At 54.1% G+C, this 21,294-nt stretch overlaps 2 protein-coding genes across 2 annotated transcripts; one reads left to right on the forward strand and one right to left on the reverse strand.

Annotated features, from left to right (window-relative positions):
- Positions 1–313: 313 nt before the first annotated feature.
- LTB4R (leukotriene B4 receptor) lies at positions 314–3,662 on the forward strand. The gene is made up of 2 exons (XM_023725395.1): positions 314–621; positions 1,213–3,662. Exon 2 carries the CDS (start codon positions 1,222–1,224, stop codon positions 2,272–2,274), a length of 1,053 nt encoding a protein of 350 aa, XP_023581163.1. The 5' UTR covers positions 314–621; positions 1,213–1,221; the 3' UTR covers positions 2,275–3,662.
- On the reverse strand, positions 3,657–20,838 carry ADCY4 (adenylate cyclase 4). The gene is made up of 25 exons (XM_004390529.2): positions 20,289–20,838; positions 18,805–19,002; positions 18,505–18,666; positions 17,762–17,911; positions 17,194–17,342; positions 17,002–17,113; positions 16,149–16,276; positions 15,868–16,026; positions 15,478–15,610; positions 15,106–15,276; positions 11,221–11,264; positions 11,041–11,127; positions 10,767–10,836; positions 10,338–10,435; positions 9,538–9,622; positions 9,297–9,434; positions 8,559–8,669; positions 8,140–8,324; positions 7,848–7,932; positions 7,249–7,407; positions 5,453–5,599; positions 5,109–5,216; positions 4,880–4,994; positions 4,442–4,566; positions 3,657–4,352 (listed from the first exon to the last, which is right to left on the reverse strand). The coding sequence occupies exons 1-25, from the start codon at positions 20,445–20,447 to the stop codon at positions 4,200–4,202; spliced, it is 3,231 nt and encodes a 1,076-aa protein (XP_004390586.1). The 5' UTR covers positions 20,448–20,838; the 3' UTR covers positions 3,657–4,199.
- Between the last annotated feature and the right edge of the window lie 456 nt (positions 20,839–21,294).

Below are 21,294 nucleotides of genomic sequence, written 5' to 3' on the forward strand. Positions count from 1 at the left end.
ACAGGGTGCTGCCCCCTTCAGCATTTACCGGCATGCTTCTTTAGGTCATGTTACCTAACCCAAACCCAATGCCTAATCACGTCTCCAACCTACACTTCCTATTAATCTAAAAATCTACATTGTTCACAAAAAAATAAAGCAACACAGAATTCTTGCCTCTCAATCTGAGCCTGTTCCCCTTCTCTTGCTTCCTTCCCTCCTCCTATATGACACAGTTTATTACTCTGTCCAATTCTCCAGTCTAGACCTGCATCTTGGGGCCACACCCCGGCCTACTCACTCCCCGCACTCCCTTTCCTCTGACTGTCCCTTCCTTGGCTCTTTTCATCTGGCTCCGCCCCTGAGGATTCTTCCTCTCCACTGGGCTCTCCTGGACCATACAGACTTTGTTTTTTTTTTCTACTAGTGAAGGGAGGGGTGGGGGTTTCAGCCCCACCTTCAGCAAGATGCATCTTCCCCCCACCTCCTGCTCCGTGGTACTTCCTCTCTGGCTGACTTAGCTAACAGCACCCAGACCTGGGGCTAGGCCCCTGGCACTGGGACAGATCTGGGGATAGGCCACACCACCCTGCCCTGACCCTGGGATTGGCACCAGCTTCCAACCAGTACTTGGCAAAGCCTGTAAGTATCCTGAGAATGGTGGTGGTGGTGATGGGGTACCGCTGTGAGAGAAGGTGCAAGGAGAGCCTGCCCAGTGATAAAAGGATTTGGGAGGATTCATTCTCACTGCTTGTCCACTAACTCTTCCCCGTCTCTGGTGGACATGGGGCATCTTGGGAGAGTGGGTAGGTGACTGGAGGAAGTCAATGGGACTGAGGGGGCTAAGGGCCTGGCAGGGGACAGAACAGCTAGCCTTTTGAGGGATGCAGCAATGGTGAGAAAAGCCCCCAGCTTGCTTCTGGGTTTCAGGGCTCCTAACGGAAGGAGGCTGAAAGGGTCTGGAAATGCTGTTGCTGCTGCTGTGGCTGTATATTTTGCAAGTGGGTCTGTGGGCAGGAAGGGGCCCCATGGCCTGGTTAGGAAACCAATCTTTCTCTCTCCCAAGCCAGATCCCCAAGGTCAATGGTCAGTGAAGGGGACAGTGTATTGCTGAGGTGCCTCTGAGGTTGCTGACCTTGGAGACAGACCAGGGTACTCAGACTAAGTGAGTACACAGTGTCAAGAAACCCTTGGTCCCCTACCCTCATGGGCGTGTCCACCTTGGCTCTCTAGGTCCTTGCAATGGCCATGAACACTACCTCTCCTGCAGCAGCAATCTCACCGAGTGTCTTCATCCGTCCGCTGGCCATCATTTTACTGTCAGTGGCACTGGCTGTGGGGCTTCCTGGCAACGGATTCGTAGTGTGGAGCATCCTGGCAAAAATGCGGAAGCGCTCTGTCACTGCCCTGCTGGTGCTGAACTTAGCCTTGGCGGACTTGGCCGTATTGCTCACTGCCCCCTTTTTCCTCTCCTTCCTGGCCCGAGGCACCTGGGTCTTTCAACTGATTGGCTGCCGCCTCTGCTTCTATATCTGTGGGGTCAGTATGTATGCTAGCATCCTGCTTATCACGGCCATGAGTCTGGACCGCTCGCTGGCAGTGGCCTGCCCCTTCTTGTCCCAGAAGCTGCGCACCAAGGCGATGGCTGGTCGGGTGCTGGCAGGCATCTGGGTGGCGTCCGTGCTGCTGGCCACGCCCGTCTTAGTGTACCGCACCGTGGCCTTGGAAAAGAACAACAGGAGCCTGGTCTGCTTAGAGAAGTACCCCACGGAAAGCCACAGGGCCTTCCATCTGCTTTTTGAGACCATCACGGGCTTCCTGCTGCCCTTCCTGGCCGTGGTGGCCAGCTACTCCGACCTTGGGCGCAGGCTGCAGGCCCGGCACTTCCGCCGCAGCCGCCGCACCAGCCGCCTGGTGGTGGTCATCATCCTGGCCTTCGCAGCCTTTTGGTTGCCCTACCACGTGGTGAACGTGGCCGAGGCGGGCCGCGCGCTGGCCGGCCTGGTCCCCGGGTCCGGGCCTGCGGGGATGCGGCTGATCCTGGTCCGCAAGGTGCTCATCGCGCTCGCCTTCTTGAGCAGCAGCGTGAACCCCGTGCTATATGCTTGCGCCGGCGGCAGCCTGCTGCGCTCGGCCGGCGTGGGCTTCGTGGCCAAGCTGCTGGAGGGCACGGGCTCTGAGGTGTCCAGTGCTCGCCGCGGGGGCACCCTGGGCCAGACCATGAGGGGCGCCCCCACCTTTCCCAAGCCTGGCCCCGCTGAGAACCTCACTGCCTCCTGCAACCCTCTTGACTAAAGGGAACTGAACTAGGCCTGGTGGGTGGTGGTGGAAGGATGCTCACTTTCCTCCAGGTGGAGTGCCCTCACGCTGGCCCGACCCAATTCTGTACCCAAAGGAGGAGAATGAGCGTGAGGGCTGGAGCCGAAGAAGAGAGACGGAGGGGCAAGTGGCGGCTGACTGAGAAAGCCTGCTAGGGCCTGGCTCCCACTGGCAGGGCAGCTTTACAACTAAAACTGAAGTCTGAAATTGGGTCAACCCTGTGAGTGGGGCTTGTGCGTGATGGGGGACTGAGAATGCTCATGAGTGGCCCTTATGAGATCCCTCCCAAAAGTTCAGTGTCACATCTTTTACTTCCCCATTATTTTCAACTCAGGAAGGACCAAAAAAACAAACAAACAGAAAAAATAAACCACAACCAAAAAACCAACTGTTGAGGTGGAGTCCATTTCGACTCCTGGCAACCCCATGTGTTAAACAGAGTAGAACTCCTCCATAGGCTTTTCTTGGCTGAAATCTTTAGGCAAGCAGATCGCCAGACCTTTCTTCTGTGGTGTCACTGGGTGGGTTTCAACCACCAACTTTTAGGTTTGTAGTCACCACTGGCACCTAAAGACAGACATGGAAATCATCCCCTCCCCCCTCAGGTGATTCTGAGGCAGTTAGTTTGCAGATCACACTTCGAAAAACGCAGGTCTGCAGACTACTAAGACTCCTACAAGATGCTGATCAAGGAAGACAACTCATGTGGATTCATCACTCCAGACTCTCTGACTCAGGAGACCTTCTGAGAAAACTTAGCACTACTATGACACCATCTACCCTGAAGCCTGTGACAGCTATTGTTAGTGTGACTCTCCAACTTACTGCAATAATCTTTATCCTCTTAGCAGGAGATGGTCTAGGGAATCCTCATCCTTCCCTCCATCTCCCAAGAAGATCTCATTGAGAGCCAAGTCATCAGATCTTATCCCCTAGAATTTGCCCATCAGCATTCTGCCGGCCCCCAAAACATGCCCTGGCACAGGGTGGGGCTGAGGGCTTTCTGTGGCCATGATCATCTCAAGGAAATAAAGATCCCCAAAAGTGAGAGGGATGAGTCATTATTTCCTAGGGGTGACTGTTGTCTTAGAGAGCTTCGCCGAGCTCTGTTCTAACATTTTGGGAAGATAGCAGCATCAGTGGCATCTGTACTTTTGGAATCTCTCCAAAAGAGCAACTAGGGAAGCAAACCCAAAAATCCACGTGCAACATCTACATCATGTGCAACATCTACATTGGCTATCTGTTGTAGATAGCCAATGAACCCCAAAATATGAGAAGATGGAAATAAGCCATTGATGTTCCAAGACCCACTTGGAACATCAGCATCTGTGCAAAAGGATGCAGGTGGAAGCAGGGGGTAGGGGGTATCTGACGGACCTGAGAACAGAGGAATCCCCTAGTTGTCTATAGGTACTCATTAGAAAGCATGGTGGGTCCATTTGAGAAGACAAGCTGAAACTGGGAGGGACCTAGTGGATTACTTCCCAGGACTCTAGCTCATTTGCATGGTAAGCCCGTAATAAATGCTTAATTAAGGTTTGTTGAATGAAGGATGGTCAAATGACATTTCCCTAAAGATTCCTCCCAATATCTGTGAAAGAACAAATCAAGGTGTACAAAATACTGGAATCAGGTTGTCAGGCAGGCAGGCTGAGGCAGTCCTCTTCCTGAGCTTGCAAACAGAATCACCCCCTTCCAACACACTCAGGCTCACCCATGCTCATGCTTGCACACTCACACACAGAAACACTCAGTTTGGCCTGGAAGAAGCTGTCCTACGGAGGGACAAGAAGGTGATCCCCAGCTCTACCAGCAGCTTCTGGCATCAAATGGCTCCAGACACACTAAAGTCTCTTTACTGAGGATCTCAGGAGTGGAGAGGAGGGCAGCAGGGGGTCTCAGCCTAGGGTGGCTGAGGGGGGTCCAGTGCGCATCAAGTCTGTGTTCAGGAAGTAGGTGCAGAGCTGCCCTTTGCCTTTGACTTTGATGACACCCCGCCTGTAGCAGGTATAGCCCAGGGACTTCAGGGCCTGGGCTGTCTCCTCAGTCACCTGCAGTTGAAGAGGGTGGGGAGGAACTGTGGGGTGGCCCAATCCTTATCCCTCCCACCCCTCCCATGCCTCCAGTGCAGCTCCCTCACTTGGATCTTGCCCAAGACCCCTGTACTCTCCATGCGGCTGGCCACGTTCACCGTGTTGCCCCAGATGTCATATTGTGGCTTTTGGGCTCCAATCACACCAGCCACTACGGGTCCGTGGTTCAACCCTGATAAAGGGAGTGGCAAAGAAAGGGTCTTGAGAGGGGGGAACTTTGAGGAAGGAGAGAGAAAGGGGAAGTTGAAGGAACTTCGGGAAGGGAGAGGCCGGGGAGGGTCTTAGAGGAGAGGAGAACTCTCTGGGGCTGGAGGAGTGTGGCTTAGGGAAGGGAGCCAATACCCAGCAGCTTCATGCCCCACACCATGGGGTAGATCCAGAGGCAGTCCAGGGATGAGCTGGGAGCAGTTAACAAAGGACTTGGTGGGGAAGAGCTTGAGAAGGTGAGGAGGTGCTAGACTGCCCCAGCAAGGGAGGGTCCTCACCGACACGCAGGCGGAAGTTGTTGAATGAATGCTTGTTGATGACATCCAGTTTAGACCCCAGAGCCACCGCAAATTCCACCATGGTGCCAAGGTGGCTGCAACTTCGTTCAGCATCCTGGCAATGGGCCACCCACCAGGATGGGCCAAAGAGGGAACAAGAATAAGTCCCACCTGGGCCCACCAATGAGAGCCCAGATGAAGGTTGGTAGGTAAGGAAAGGATGCTGTACCTGTTGTGCGTCCTGTCCAGAGGTGGCATTTAAACCTGTGGCTGCCATGTAGGTGCTGCTGATGGTTTTGATTTTTTCCACCCCACTGAACTTGGGCTTGGAGAGCAGCTATAGAGATAAGAGGCTGTATCCCCAGGGTCTCTAAGCTCTCCCGCTCCTTTCTCCCAGAAGCCCAGCCCCAGGTCTTTGAAGGCTAAAGAACCAGAGTGGGGAAGTAGTGGCAGGAGAGGGAGAGTTAGTAGTAGCTAGAGTTGCTGGAGGTGACAGAGTTAGGTGATCAGAGGAGAGGGGGTTTTGGGGAGCGGAAGATTGGTCTCATGGCTGCAAGGGAAAATGAGAGTCACCTCATCAAAATCAGCAATTATCTCATTGAGCAGTCGCAGACACTCCAGCCCCTCATGGTTAATGTTGGATTCAGAGTAAAACTCCTTGAAGTCTGGGACTGAGGCGAAGAGGACACAAACACACTCGTAGGACTGGTGGTAGAGATCCTGGAGGGGTTAGGAGGCTGGGTGAGCACCACCTTCTTCCCCCTTCTGGGTCTGCACAGGACCCTCCTCCCTGTGTCCACACTCCTAACTCCTCTGTCTGAGAAGGATTGGGAAGGAGGGACAGGGGCAGGTCCAGGTTAACCTGGGGGTGGAAACTTGGTAGTCAAAGATTGGGTCTCATTGTGATTCTAGGAGAGGCAGAAGTTTGGGGTCAGGATCACCTCACAGCTAACTGAAAGGAGTCACGTCTAGAACTGGAGTCTTGTCAATGGGAATTACAATCCTATCTTTTTCCTGAGAGGTATTGTCAGTTACTTCAGCATACAATGAGGAAAATAAAATAAAGCAATAAAAGGGAAAATGGGGCAAAGGGAAAATAAGGGTAAGATGGTAACGACAGAATCAGGTCTGAGGTTGATTCACAAAATGGGTTCCAGGAAGTCCTTGTTAGTCTTAAATTCTGGCTCTGAGCTTTCTAGCAGCCAATGTGAAGAGAGAAACAGAGTCAGTTACAAGATTCCCCGTGTCTGTAAGAGAAGAAACTAGGAGAAGTAAAGCTCCTTCTGATCTTAAGAGCAGATAGCTGGTGGTGGGAGCATAAGGCTGTGAAATAGCCCCTGAGCTGTTTCTTTTAACATCCCTCAACATAGGCCAGGAGCATTTCCATAGCAGAGAGGGCAAGGTGGTGGTGGTACAAATAACATGGAGCATATATGTGGGCAACTTTCTGATAGTCCAACTATAGAAAGATTTTTGAGGGTCTGAAGCAGAGAGCCCTGGTTGCTCAATGGTTAAAACGCTCAGCTGCATACCGAAAGGTCAGTGGTTCAAACCCACCAGCCGATCTGCAGGAGAATCTGCTTCTGCAAAGATTTACAGCCTTGGAAACCCTATGGGGCAGTTCTACTCTGTCCTATAGGATCGCTATGAATTGGAATCAACTCGACGGCAGTGGGTTTTTAGAGCAGTATCAAGGAACCCTGGTAGCGCAATGGTTAAGCACTTGGCTGCTAATCAAAAGATTGGCAGTTTGAACCCACAAGTGGCTCCGTGGAAGAAAATACTTGATGATCTCTCCAGTAAAGATTTCATCCTAGGAAACCCTATGGGGCAGTTCTACTCTGTCCTATAGTGTCACTGAGTCAGAAATGACTCACGTGACACAACAACAGAGCAGTATCATTCAGTAGAACTTTTTGCGTGGAGGAGGGGTTCTATATCTTCTGTTCTGTCCAATATGGTGGCCACTAGCCACATGTGGCTGTTGAGCACTTTAAATGTGGCTAGTGTCTTTAAATTTGCTTAAATTTAAAGACCACAAGTGGCTAGTGGCTACTATATTGGAAAGTGCAGGTCTAGAGAGATGGCTGGGCTGTATCCTCCAGAAAACCCCCATCAAGCTTCTGAAAGGTATAGAGTAGCCATGAGTTGGAAAAGACATTCCTTCCAAGTAAGAATTTGAAACACAGATTCTGTGCTCACTGAAGACAGAGCCTGAGATCTTGTGAAAACTGAGGCATCTGACAGGGACAAGTGCCTGAGTGGCCACTATGTGGGAGTCCAGAGATGATGGGCCAAGGGCCAAGACTTTCCTCCAAAATTAATCCCTATGATGATCTGGGGCTCAGGAGTCAGGGGTCAGGAGTCACCTCATTGCGTCTGTTTTGGCCAATGAACTGGGGGGCCACGTGTGCAGGGAGCACATTCTCCAAGAGCAGCCGAGTCAGGTTCTCCATCGTCTCTGTCTCTTCTCTCTCCTGCCTCAGCTTCTTCTTCCACAGGAAGTCCAGGCGGCAGTAATACTCATTCTGGGAGAGGGGTCACGAGGGCCATGGGGACGCACAGTGCAGGGGAAGCCCCAGCTCCTAAATGTTCCCGTCCCCACTCCATGATGCCCAAACCCTTCCCCGCCCCTCCCCAAGTAGAAATAAGGCTTAACCTGCAAGCATCCCTGGGACAGACTGTCCTTGAAACTAGATTCAAACTAGGGTATGCAGAATTGGAAGATTTTTTTCTTAAGTGTGGGTTTTACCAGACTGGAGGGGTAGGGAGAAATTGAGGACATTCCTCTTGGGTAGAGAGGGGGAAATAAAGGGGGCACTTAGATGCTTCCAGTGGGCCCACTGCTTGGACCAAACCCTAAAGATAAAAGACTAAGAGAAAGAGTGAGAGAGACCAAGCCACAAATACGGAGACCCCAGGACCACCATTCACAAGGAGACCTGCAGGGCTGAGCTGAGTGATTTACCTGCCGAGCCAGGACGAGGAGGGTGAAGAAGAAGATGAAGAAGGAGATGGTTCCCATCAGTTTGGGCTCCTTCAGCACCCCTGGTCTGAGGAGGCCACGGATCAAGGTTGTCTCTCGCCCTGTCCCCTTCCAGTCTTCCTCCTCCCTGCCCCCAGAGCCCATGCAGCCCTCAGCCTCCCTCCCCTTTGCCCTGTGGGTGGTTGAGGCCAGTGAGGTGGGGGCAGCTCTGCTCTATCCTGTCTCACCCCCATCCAGGAGGGCCTGGGCACCTCTGTCCAGTGGCCACGCGCACCTGGAGTCCAAGAGGCCCATATAGAGGCGGGCGATGAGGCAGTCAGACAGCCAGGCGTGGGAGTGCAGGAAGAGGGAGCAGGAGGCTGCCAGCCACAGCAGGAGCAGCAGCAGCTTCAATTCAAAGCTCATGTGCAGGAAGAGGGAGCAGGAGAGGAAACCCAGCACGCAGCAGTGCATGGAGTACTGTGGGGCCAGGCAGGGGGTCAAGAAGCGGGGCAGGAGTCATGGAACACCCCAAGCCTCCTGGCCCACCCCTCCCAGGGCCCAGGTCCATCTGAGGGTCAGGTATGTCAAACACACATCAGGTGTGACTTAAGTCTGTTTCAATGCACAGGAGGGAGTGCTCTTCTGCTAAGGAGGTAGGGGTGTGAGGAAGAGTCTGGAGACGGAGATCCAGGGTTGTAGGGGAGCACTCACCGGGACACTGATGAGAGGCAGGGACCCAGGGAGCTCCCAGGAGAGGTTGAAAGCCATGGAGGACACATTAGCGGTTCGGAAAGGGCAGTTGGATGATGCTGGTAGGAAGAACTGCAGTAGAAGATGAGGAGCTGAAGGTTCAAGAGTGGCCTGCACTGAGTTTCAGCTGACCCATGGATGAGTCAGAGCCAGATTCCCCCAAAGGAGTAGATTCTGCTATTTTTGGTTGGTGAGGAAACCTCAGCCCTGGGGTCCTCATGGGGTGGGAGATGCAGGAATGGGTGTTACGGGTACTAGTCTGCCATGGATCTCTTTCCAGCCATTTAACTCTCTGGGCCTCAACTTCGTCTTCTGTAAATTGGCCGGGGAATGGGATGGGTATGATCCCTAAGATGTCTTCCAGGGATAGAATTCTAGGAATTTATTATTCTAAGTTCTAAAAAATTCGTCAACCTTAGTTGCAAAATCATAGCTAATGCGCTAAGTAAGAAAGATGTATCCACATAGAAAGAAGACAGGCAGGATGTCCACCAAAGGATTAGCAATGCCTATGCCCAGGAGGTAGGCTGAGGGTGACTGAATTTTTTCTTTATACTTTTCAACATTTCCAGCATCCCCTGGTCTTAGTTCAGCTGCTCTTTCAAATCCAGGGTGCCCCTCTCAACCCCCGGCAGGTCCAACACACCCTGATGGGGGTGGATGGAGCCACTCCCCTCACTCCCCCCCACCCCACCTCACCAGGCTGGTAATCGCCATGACGAAGACTAGGAGGATGGTGGCGGTGCCCAGGGCAACTCGTAGGCCCGGCCATGTGGCCACCAGGCCAGACAGTGCAGGCAGCCAGTGCAGCATCTTGGGGCCTTTCAGGACACACCTCTGCGGAGGGAGCACAGGTGGTCAGCCATGGGGCTGGAGCGCCCCCTTCAGGCCAGGTCGTGGCCAGGGCCCCACTTCACTTCTGCCACCCAGCCCACCTCACCGTCAGATGTTCTGAGAAGCAGACGAAGAGAAGGAGGAGGAAGAGGAGGAAGGTGATGCTATAGGTGATGGCCAGAGCTGGGGGCCTAAAGGGAGACAAGAGTGAGGCCTCAAAGTGTTAGAATTGTCTCCCATTGCCCTGTAGGGGTGCTGTGTGATCTGGTTGGGAGACATGGCACAGAGTGGTCCTGGGAGTCCAGATTGGCTGCTGATGGGATCCGGGCTGATAAAAGACATTAAAGTTCTGATGCATTTGGGAAAGCCGAGGGGTCTAGGGCAGTGTTGGGGTGGACCAGGAACTAATAACGCAGGGACAGTATTGGAGGACGGCAGGGGGACCACGAGAGTTGCCGAGGCTGCATCAGACCAATCTTATGGGCCTCTAGGCCAAAGCTCTTTCACTCTGGCTGAGTTTCTAAAAAGTCCTCGCCCCTTCTAGCAGTGGCTTAGGAATGAGGACCTACTTTCTAAGCGTCCTCATTTGCTGTGAGACTTTGGGCTTCTCTGGTATTTCGCTTCCTCATCTGCTCAAAGGGAACCAAACCTCCTTCAGGGGATGTTGTTAGAATTAAAAGACATAGGCAAGTGAAAGTGCTCGGGCTATGTAGAAAGTCCACAGGATGTATGATATTAAGATGAGGGCCGTGATTATCACTAGTCTCCAGAATACACATTTCCTCTGGGAGTAATGCCTGAGGTAAAACGAAGGGGGTAAAGGGGAAAAGTGTGGGTTGTGGGTCAGGGAGGAGAAGGGAATGAGTGTACAAGAACCAGGGCCTCCCTTCCCTGGGGATCCCTCACCTGTTTGTCACCAGCATCTGGATGATGAAATTGGAGAGAAAAACAAGGAACGTGCAGGCTGCATAGTATTTGAAGGCGGGGAGTGCAGAGAGTCGGTACTGGAAGGGAGGGGGTCGGGTGGAGACAGGGCACCAAAGCTGCCCATCACCTTGAAGGAGTCAATCCCAGGCAGGAGTGGGTCCCCAGCCTCACCACCCCACCCTTCATTTCAGTCCCACACAGCCCCTACCGATTTCCCAAAGGGCAACCTTTCTCCTTCTCAATCTACAGAGTGGCTTTCCTTTTGGAGACAGGCACAACCCCTCACTTCCAGGATCACAAACTGAGCACAGCTGGGTAGGGGAGGTGGGGCCACAGGACACAACTCCTACCAGGGGCCAAGGAACTAAGACTGGGAAATCCTCTGGTGCCACCCACGCCCTAGCCCACCTCCTTCTCCATCTCCTTCTCTCTGAAGTACAGTGTCAGTGGATTGAAATCCTTTGACTGCTTCCACTGTCTGGTAGGAGGTGAGGGGCAGTAGACACCAGAGAGGAAAGAGCAGGGCAGAGAGAGGGCAGGAGAGGGTGGTGAGGTGAGTCTTTGCCTGGGCTAGAGCAGGGAAGCCCTCACTTCCCTCCAGGTGATGAGGGGGGCGCCATCCCTCCTCCACCACGTGACCCAAGAGCTTCCAGCCCTCCCAGCCCTCTTCTGCTTTCCATACTTCTGAGAGTTGAGCTGTTCGATGACCTGGAAGAACTTGGCATCCCCGGTGTCTAGTTCATCATCTAGTCCCCAGGGGGTATGGCTCCTGCACAGGAGAGCCGTCTGTTGCCACCGAGACATGGAAGATAAAGGCAGGTCACCCAGACAGCCCACTGCCAAAATGATCGGGCCTCCTTACCGGTCCAGGCTCCACTGGGGGCTGAAGGAAGCCAGGGCCTTCTCCTGCTGGGAGAGCACATTCAGTGGGGGGAGATGGGAACAATGTGAGTGTTCCTGGAGCCTATTTGCAGTGAGACAGATTGTGAACTGCACTGCATGTCCTATACATCCTTGACTGTGGCATCTGACCAGGTTGCTTCCCCTACCTCTAACAGCTTCCCCATCTCTCTACCAAACCCCACCTGCTCTTGAAGGGGCACTTCAGACCCTGTTTCTCCTTAAAGGTGCCTTCTGACTCTTTAGACCCTCAGGATCTTTCTACCCTTTGATTTCCTAATAGTTTCCACCACTCAGTAGGCAGCCCTTTATCTTCTATAGGCTTGAGAAGATGTTGATTCTCTGTGTCTCGTCTTCTCTAAAGACCAAAAATTCCAAAGGCCCAGGGACTCTCCCATCACCCTTGGATGCCAAAACATTCCTGTTGGTTTAGATTGAGTGATAATGCAGAATGTTCTGACTCCCTTCTGACCTTTTGTGATATCCATCAGGCTGAGCTGGAAGGTGATGGGGAGCTAACAGAAAATGGAGAAGAAAGGGAAAGAGGAAGAGAAAAAAACCTGGTTACAGTCATTCTCTTCTTCACCCAGAGGAATGCACAGTGTAGGCAGAGCTATGAAAACGAGCACGCAAATAAAGCAGGTGAGGACAACCCAGGAGAGGGGAGAATGACGTTCTAAGGGCCACTGCCTGCTACAAGAAGCGTGGTGGCCATTCTCCCCTGCTCCCCTTGGCTACGTGAAGGCAGCAGGGTCACATCACCCCCTCACCCCAACCAGGTATATATGAAAGGAGAGACAGAGAATATGAATGGTCTGGTCTAGGGATACGCCCACCTATGCATCTGTGCCTGGGTCTAACTTCTTTCAAATTGTCTACCAACCCCCCTCCGTGCCCCCCCACCCCACCCCAACAATGCCTGTAAGTTATTTGAAGTCAGGGAAAACATCTTATTCAGTCTGGTTTTCTCAGCACCTAGCACAGTGCTTGCCACATAATAGGTGCTCAGAAAATGTGGAAGGAATAAATGGATAAATGGTATATACCAGTACAAACACTGCCGTACCACCCCAAAGCTCCACATTATGAGTAAGTTGATGGTAAAGCTTATTAGTGGTTACCAGGAGCAGGTGGGAGGGGGAAATGGGGAGTCAATGCCTAAGAGGTACTGAGTTTCTGTTAAGGGTGATGAAAACATTTGGAAATGAATAGCGGTGACGGTTACACAACATGGTGAATGTAATTAATGTCACTGAATTGTACACATAAAAATGGTTGAAGTGGCTGTTTTGTTACATATATTTTACCACAATTGGAAAAAAAAAAAAGAGTATACTGTTGCTGATTCTCAGGATTTCTAACATTTGATCACACCCCTGGAACTTCAGAGAGCCCCAGTGGTGCAAGCTGTTTGCAATTGGCAGCTAACTGAAAGGTTGGGGGTTTGAACCCACCCAGTGGCTCCACAGAAGAAAGGCCTAGCAATCCGCTTCTGTGAAGATTACAGCCAAGAAAACCCTATGGAGCAGTTCTACTCTAACACACGGGGTTGCCATGAGTCAGGAGCTGACCTGAAGGCAGCTGACAACAATTGGAACTTCAGGGGCGGCGATGTAAATTTCTGGGCTAGTGAGATCTCCCTCAAGAGATACCTTTGAAGAAGGGGTTCCTCCCCCTTCACCCTGACACTTCCTAGCCTACATACCAATGGAGAATGGAAGCAGGTCTCACGTGGCCTTCGGGAGACGTCTGTACCACAAGACTGCACCCAAAGTTGTCTCACAGTTCCTAGGCTTCTAGCAAGCCCTATAGTCCACCCCACTCCCACCCTGGAGACCTCATTCTGCAACAGTCAGCTGGCCTCTGATTGTTCCTGCCTTTTCCTCCTGCCAGCCTAACCCTCTGACCTCTCTCTACTCCGTGTTGAAGTTTGAAGTTAAATACAGTCATGTGCCACCAGATAACATCCATTCAGGCAATGTCCTACTGCATATACATCAGTGGTCCCATAAGTTTTTTTTTGTTTTTTTTGTTTTAAGGGAAAGCAGCTCTCCTTTTGTTTATTATTTCTCCCTAATGGTTTTAAGAGCCCTGGTGTCACGGTGGTTAAAGCCTCAGCAGTTTGAACCCACCAGCTGCTCCCCAAGAGAAGATGTGGCAGTCTGCTTCCATGAAGATTTTCAGCTTTGGAAACCCCTATGGGGCAGTTCTACTCTGTCCTATAGGGTCACTATGAGTTGGAATCCACTTGTCGGCAGTGAGTTTGGTTTTTTTGGAATGGTTTTAAAGACCCCAAACTCCCAGAGTGAATGAGCAGGTGTTCCAGGGCACATCCCAATCCCTGCAGTGCTTCCTCCTCTGCCTCCTCCTCCTCCTGGCTTCATTCACTCACCCAGCAGCCATTCAGCTATTCATTCCCAACACAGGGCAGTGCCTGCCTCGGCTTCTCTGCTCTTGCTGCAGGCACTGGCCGGGGAGCCAGCGGAGCCAGGGCGCTCTCAGGCTCCTGACTCTGGGCGTGGCAACAGGGAGGTGGAAGCCAGGGCCGCCACTGCCAGCTGCACTCTCGGCACCCGCACACTTGCTCCACTCTTGGTCCCTGTGGCCACTTTCCGAGCCCCCTGTGTCCCCCACCTCACATTTTCAAAGTCCCAATCCGCCTGCCTGCGCAGCTGCTGCCAGGCCCGGGCTGCTCCTGCTCCTCAAGTGGGTGGAATACTGGGTAGGGCTGGGCACATAAGCTGGGACTGTCAGTATACGCGATACCGGTGTTCACACAATGCCCAAATCCTTTAACATCCTATTTCATGGAATGTATAGTGGACTTCAAGCAACACATGACTGCACTCCCCTGAACCACAGCTGCTAACTCCCTCCACCCAGCCCCCAGTGTTCACTCATCTTTGGTACTTTCCTGCTGGGCGGGAGAAGAGGGGGGATAGAATACAGAGAGGGTACTCTGGAATCATCCCATAAATCCAGCCAGGTCTATCCAGTAGAGAGGATTCTGGGAAGATCTGCAGAAAGGTGGCTGGGAATGGCAAACAGGTTTTAGGAAGGCCAAATAAGATAGGGGACAGCAGGCTGAGGAGAAGGAAAACTAATCCTGGTGCAGGTCTTTATAGACATGACCTGGGTCACTGTATGAGGGGATCCAGCAGCTAGTTGCTGAGCATAAACCCGAGAGCCAGCCAGTGGGGGAGATCCAGGATCCTCCACCAGCTGGTGGATCATTGATTATCTGAAGGTGCTATACACAGGATCAGCCAGTGATCGGCCCTGCTCTTTTACCTACACAGGAGGCAGCCTTCCCTCCGTCCCCAACCCTGCCTGCTTATGGTGACTTCCTTCTTCAAGGCCATCTGTAATTTTCACTCTCACCTCATTTTATCCATATACAAGTGCTCGGGAGTAGGGGCAACAACTGATTTGCCCAGCCTTCCCAGTCCTAGTGGGGATTGAAGAGGAGAGCATGCAGCTAGCAGGAGTTGAGTTAAACAGACACATGTTCTGCTGGGAATGGACATCCTTCTCAGAGTCAAGAGGAAGTGTGGTCTACAACTTTTGTGGGATCAGGAGAAGGAACTCTCCTGAGTGGAGGCTGGGGAGTAATGGACACAGTGTCTGTGTGGATTTAGAATTACCTCTGAAGTGAGCTCAAAGGGCAGCAATCTTTGCCCTTTCTCTGGAAGGAAGCACAAGGAAGGGTCTGGAACCAGTGACTGGGGTGACTAGATAGTTCAGGACCTTGGGTTGTCAAGGGTCATCAAGTGACTCATTGGAGGTGAGGGTGGGGTGGGGGATGCAGGGAATGAGGCCCAAGGACAATGGGGGTGGGTTTACATACCGGGAGAGGGGTAGAGGTGGACACAGGGCTGTCTATGTGGCTTAGGTGGGCAAAAGGCTTGGCTGCACCCCAGGACTCCAGATAGCGGGTCATCAGCAGTGATGGACGCATCTTGGGGCCTTCCAGAGAGGACAACAACCCTCCTGCAATGCCCTTCTCATCCTCCTCGGCCTGAAAGGGGCATAGGAGGGCAGAGAGTAAAGATCACAGATGCTTCCCCAGACCCCTCACAGCCCTGGGAGCTTTGTGTCCTCCCCCCCACCCACACTAGGTCCCAGGAACTCAATCTTTGGCAGAGGAGAAGAGATCAGGCCTGTTGGCTATGGCATGGTTTGAGTGAACCAGCCCATGGGATCCAGGCTGGGCTTTTACCCGGGGATCGATGACCAGGTAGGTAGGCTCCCCTAGCTCCCGAAGGTATGGGTCTCGGTGTTCCATGGCTGCATCCTCCACAGCATAAGCCCCTGCCAGTAGGGCCAGTGTCGCCCCTGTGATGTGCACTCGTCTGGAAGGAGGGGGCAGTTGGAGTCAGCAGGGAGGGCTTCCAAACTTCTCATCTCTTTCAAAGATCATTCCTGGAGGTCTGACTTCATGCAAAACTCTGTGTCGAAAGAGGTGCTCCCCAGCTCCCCTCCCTGCACCCCAGGATCCCCAAGAGCCCCACATGGGATTGTGCTCAGCTTAGAGCACTATGAAAAGGGTGGCAGTGTGTGTGAGGCCTGGATGGCCTCCTGCTGTAGCTGCCTAGGGCCCAGGTCTCACCCTGGCACACCGCCTGCCTCCATGTGGTTGGCCAGGGTGACATCATGGGACCAGACATCATACTGCCACTTCTGCAAGCCGATGACTCCACAGAGCACACTACCTGAGTGCACACCCACACGCATGTTGATGTCCACGCCAGTGGCTGCCCGAAGTTTCCTGAACAGTGTGTGTGTGAGACAGGCTCTGCCTCCAGTCCCCCTCATGCCACACACCTCCCTCTCCCAAGGAGGACTTCCACCACCCTGCCTATCCCTCTCCCACATCTATCCTGAGCTGACCTGATCGCCCGGCACATGTCCAGCCCCATACGCACGCAATTGATGGCATGGTCTGGCAGGGAGAGGGGCAACCCAGAGACACAGTAGTAACAGTCTCCCAGGATCTTGATCCGCATGCACTCATGCTCCTAGGTGTGAGGGGAGCACCTGGTTAGAGGTCAGAGGAGGCAGGAAGGAAGAGGGAGTTGGGGAAAATGGGGAGTCATTGTGGTACTCCTGAAGAGCTTCTGAGGTTGGGAATGTCTAGAGGAGTCTTCCCAGGTTTAGGGCTTCCCTAAACTTGATGTGGAGCTGGCTGAGGTCTCCCATGTGGGTGTCTTTCTCAGACGGGTTTCCCAAAGGTTGAAATGTCTGTGACTCTTCCTAGTTTTGTCATGTCTAGGGTGTATCTAGACTTGGGAATATAGAGTAGCCTCAGGATTGAGGTGTTTGGAGGGACTCAAGGTTAGGTTGTTTGGGGATACCCCTTGGGTCCTCACAGGTGACTGGGCTGAGGTCACGTGGGGCAGAAATTTCTCTTGGAAGGGCCTCCCATGGTTACAGCATCTGAAAATTTCTCTAGATTTGGCTGTAGTGTTCAGAGACATCTATGTTGTAGGTCTGAGGATATTTGGGGGTGTTTGGTTGGGCATCTGGGGAGATGTTGAGAGGTCTCACCAGGTCTGAGGTATGTGGCATGTAGTTCCACACTGGGAATGTTTGAGAGGGTTTCCTACTTCGTTAAAGTATCTGGCAGACCACACGGGCTCTAAAGTGGGACTGGGTCTTATAAGGCAGAGGTTTCTCTTGGAAGAGGCTTTCAAGGGTGGAAGTGTTTGCTGGTCCCCGGGTGGGGAAGGAGGCCCCTTCTGACCTTGGCGATCTGGTCGAACTTGCCAAAGAGTTCATTGAGCATGAGCACCAGCTCCTTGGGGGAACATTCGCTAGCCAGCCGCGTGAAGCCCACAATGTCCGCATACAGCACGCTGGGGAGGGCAGACTTTGTTAGTGGGGACAGGGTCCCTCAGCCCACAGTCTCCTTCCCTCCGTCCATCCTTCCTTATACCTGACTCCCCGATGCCTCTTGACATAGAGGCTGTGGAAGTTGTTGGTGCTTTCCGGCCGTGACCCCCGTCCAGCCTGCAGCCGTGCCATGATCTCTGCCTTCATTTCTCGGGCCAGGTAGGCAGGAAGGATGGACAAGAGAAGGTGTTCCTGGGGGAGGTCATTATAAGCGCCAACTTTCCTGCACCCTGCAGCCAGGAGCCCCAGCCCTCAAACCATCCAGGAACCCACACACTGCCCCACCTCCAACAGATGCTCCCCAACATACTCCCTCGGTTCCAGCACCCCATCTGTACTGATCACCTTTAGGGACTGAACTCCCATCACTGTTGCACAAATCAGAGTCTTTCACTTAGTATAATGTTCTAAAGCTCTTTTTTAAGCTTCAGTTTGTTTGAGCCTCACAATAACCTTCCAAGGTGGGCAAAGTCACATTTTCCAAGGGAGGAAAGAGGAGGTCAAATGGCTTGCAGCAAGTCACTCAGTTTGTGAAGCGAGTCCGCTTGTGTGATCTAAACACCTCCTCTGTCCGAGCCTGGGCCCACCCCGCCTCCCGGGAGCTGGCTGACCTGATGCTTTTTCTCGGTGTCCAGCCGCCGGCGCGAGTGTAGGGAGCTGAGCGCCTCTCGGAAGGTGGCGCGCAGCGCGCGCTCCATCAGCGCCTTGTGGTACGCTCCCGCCACGTTCCCGGACAGGAACAGCACCGCGTTTGCCACCAGCTGTGGGTGAGGGCCGGCCTCAGAGGGCGCGGGACCGGGGTGGGGAAGAGGAGGCTATGCGAGCCACTGGAGTTGGTCGCGAAGATGGGCTGGGGAGGACCAAGCTCTACAGTTAGGGACCTAAGTATTGAGGGACAAGCGGTGGCCACACTGTGGGTTCCTTAGGGCCGGTTCACTCCTCCCTGCTCCAGACCCTTGGCTGCTGCACCAACATGATCTCTTAGTTCTAGAAACATTTGCTTGTGCTGTTTCCCTTGCTCGGAGCACCACTTTACCATCTTCACTCCCTCACATTCCAGTCGCATAAAACTACTCAAGCTCACATTTTACATTCTCTGTGAAGGTTCCATCGTCCACATTTGTCACCGTGACTCCCTTCCCCGTGCGCCTAGAGCCCTCTTCTGGTGTCAGCAGGTATTGCACTGCAGTGGTTCCTGAGGTCCGCAAGAGCACGCTCGCGGTCTATCTGTATTTGTACCCCGCGCCCAGAGTTGCGCCCTGCTTTGTAGTCAGAGCTCAGCCAACGTTTGGAGAGCCAACTACCGCGCAGCAGAGTGGGCCCGGGTCTCCGCTTGTGCTAAGTGTGTGCTCACCTGGGGCAGCAGCGCGGGCCATGAGTCCGGCTGCGGCCCAAGGTACAGTCCAAGGACAAGCAGATGCGAGAGTGATGAGGCGAGGCCCGCGGCAGCGGCGTCCCGCATACCCAGGGGCAACATGGTGTACACCGTGAAGATGACAAAGAGGAAGAAGGACACCTGGAGGGGTAGAGAGACGCGGAAAGCAACAGGCTGACGAGGAGCTGCTCATGGCCTGGATGCGGATTTGAAGCTCCTGCACACTCACCTCCTCACCCCCACCCCCGCCCCAGCTGCCGCCCCTCTCCCACCTCTCACCTGGTCCCAAGCACTGACCACGCCCCCGGTGAACAGGAAGCCGTGGCCTAGCGCGAGCAGCGCGGCCCACACTAGGCCGGACAGGGGACGCGTCCAGCGCTGCAGTCGCTGCTCGCGGGAAGCCAGCCCCAGCAGCAGCGAGAAGCCTCCCAGTGCGCACAGCACAGTGGTCAGGAAGCCCGAGTCTGAGGCCAGCTCCTGTGGGGAGAGAGCGCGTTAGGCGAAGACTGGGTGGGGAGTTTGGGGAGCTTGCCCAAGCCGAGGGGGAGCAAACTAGGTAAGAGCGGGCAGCCCCCCTCAGGCCAGTTCTTAAAAGTCTGAAAAAGACACAGGCGTCTCTCCGCTTGCCAGTCGTCTTATGAAAGTGCTGATGTTCTTTTTGTATCCACAGGGCCGGCAATTTTATATGGTTCAACCCCACATCTCACTTGCCTGCTGCAGTGGCGGCTGGGAGCCTGGGACACGGGCCCAGAAGACCTGGTCATTTGTGAATCCATGACCTTTCTGAGCCTCAGTTTCTTATCTTTCAAACGGGAATCATAGTACCCTCCTAGGTCCTTGGAGTGAGCGAAAGATCCTAGCTCACAGAAGGCATTTAGTAATGAGTGTATCCAAATCTGGCCAATTTGAGAGATTACCGGGCCCGGGGTGGCGGGTGGGGGGGGGGGGCGGGGGCACCCGGGGCTGTTCGAAGCAGTGGTCGGGCAGCAGGGGACGCTCAGGGTCCGCCGCACCTTCACCTCCTCGCCGCGGTCGCTTGTGCTCTGGCCACCTGTCTCAGCTCTGGCGTATTAGTCCCACCGCTGTCGCTGCCCTTTGTCCCACCTCTTTCCGGACTTCGGGCTGGACCGGCAAAGACTGGCTCTGCCAATGATTTTCCCACCTTGCCTCCGAGGTAAACTCGGAGCAGGATATTTCCAGAAATGGATTTGAAGACCCCCTGTCTCTACCCCCTCCCACACACATACCCCCAAAAGAAACTGGAGATGGATTTATTTGGGGACTGAAATGAGAGAGGGATAGAGGATGCTTTCTGCGAGTTTGTGGGTACAACTGCCCCACAGGCCCTAAGAGGGAGAGAAAACCAGGAAACGAATTCCCCTGGTGCCTGAGTGGAATTCCCCCCTCCCCTGGAAAACTGGAACATCCGGAGTTGGATTTATTTTAGAACCAGTAGATAATAAAAGCTCCCAAGGTCTGTCAGAACCTGGAGAGAACTTAGAGGCGGCCCGGGCTCGGCTACCTCCCTTTGCAGACCCAGAGACTGTGGCCCAGAGAGGTGGAGTGACTTGCCCAGGGTCACCACAGTTTCGTAGTAAGGTCCAAAGCTTCTTTCACAGCTCCCAGTAAAGAAAACGCCCGGAAAAGAAAGCCTCATAAATTCCAACCCCCGAAACTGCCGCCCAGGTAGTGACCCTCCCTCCATCCCGCAGCAGAGAGACGCCGCCCTGCAGGAGGCGCCCAGCGCCGGAGGCCCCGCTCACCCTGCCGCTGGCCCAGGCGACCGCGAGCAGCGCCACCAGCGCGCAGAGTACGATCACCAGCAGCAGTAGCAGCAGCGGGTACTGCTGGCTTAGGCTGTAGTAGGTCTCGTAGAAGAGGTCTTCGCTGGGGGGCGGCCGAGGTCTGAAGAGGCGGGCCATGGTCTCCCCCACCCCGAGCCCCGGGCTGGAAGGGCCGGGCGCCGGGTTACCTCCTGCCGCCGGGCCCAGGCCCAACTGTGCTTCTCTTACTTGGTCTAAGCCCCTTCCAGCCCGCACCCCCAATCTCGCGGCAATCCGGTCTCCTTCCAGGACCTCCCTGCGGCCTCCCAGCCCTCTCCCAGCTGGTAGTGGGGGGACTCTCCAAGACTTCCCTGCTCCTCCCTCAAACCCAGACTGCAGAGGTGCCCTGGCAAGAGCCTTATCGCCAGGAGACAGGGATTGGGGTGGTTGCCGAGGAGCCCAGGGTTCCCACTTCCCGCTAACTCACTGCCCGCGACGTCACCGACACAGGGAGCCGGCGGGGTGGTGGTTGCTGAGTCAAGCTCGCCGCCGAGGCTGCGAAGCCTTGAAGCTAGTGGTTCAGAGCCCAGGGCGACAGGCGCTTCCCTCTAGGCGCCGAGGCCCCCTCCCACTTCCCGGACCGACAGCCCAGCCCCTTCCCGTGCGGGAGCCTGACTCCTCTGGCTTCCTCTCCGACTCTGATAGTCTCTCCTAATACCACCGCCTTACCCCTACGGCTTCCTCGAGGAAGGGGAATGCGGACCGTAGGAGATACGGGGATGGCGGGAGAGAGAGAGGTGGACGGTATTAAAATGAGGACGGGATGCTTGGATGTGCGGGAACCGGGGGAGGGTTGGAATCCGGCCTGGCGAGAATGTAGGGAAGAACGCGGGTCTCGGTACCACATGGGGGCTGGGATCGATTCAGAATGGGGGCTGCGCATTCCCCTCCTCTCTCTGCCGCGCTGGCAGTCGCTGTGGCTCTGAACTGTCGATGTTCCTGCCGT

This window comes from Trichechus manatus, unplaced genomic scaffold, assembly GCF_000243295.1.
Source record: "Trichechus manatus latirostris isolate Lorelei unplaced genomic scaffold, TriManLat1.0 scaffold00305, whole genome shotgun sequence".
In the NCBI taxonomy this organism is placed as follows: Eukaryota; Metazoa; Chordata; class Mammalia; order Sirenia; family Trichechidae; genus Trichechus; species Trichechus manatus.

What these genes read in the sequence shown, in the direction of transcription:
- ADCY4 (XM_004390529.2), bottom strand. Translation starts at nt 20,447, where the DNA reads ATGGCCCGCCTCTTCAGACCTCGGCCGCCCCCCAGCGAAGACCTCTTC. An exon ending in GACATGTGCCGGGCGATCAG is followed by an intron (nt 16,027 to 16,148) that starts GTCAGCTCAGGA and finishes CACACTGTTCAG; the next exon opens with GAAACTTCGGGCAGCCACTG. An exon ending in ATGGGCCTCTTGGACTCCAG is followed by an intron (nt 7,933 to 8,139) that starts GTGCGCGTGGCC and finishes TGGCCTCCTCAG; the next exon opens with ACCAGGGGTGCTGAAGGAGC.
- LTB4R (XM_023725395.1), top strand. Translation starts at nt 1,222, where the DNA reads ATGGCCATGAACACTACCTCTCCTGCAGCAGCAATCTCACCGAGTGTC.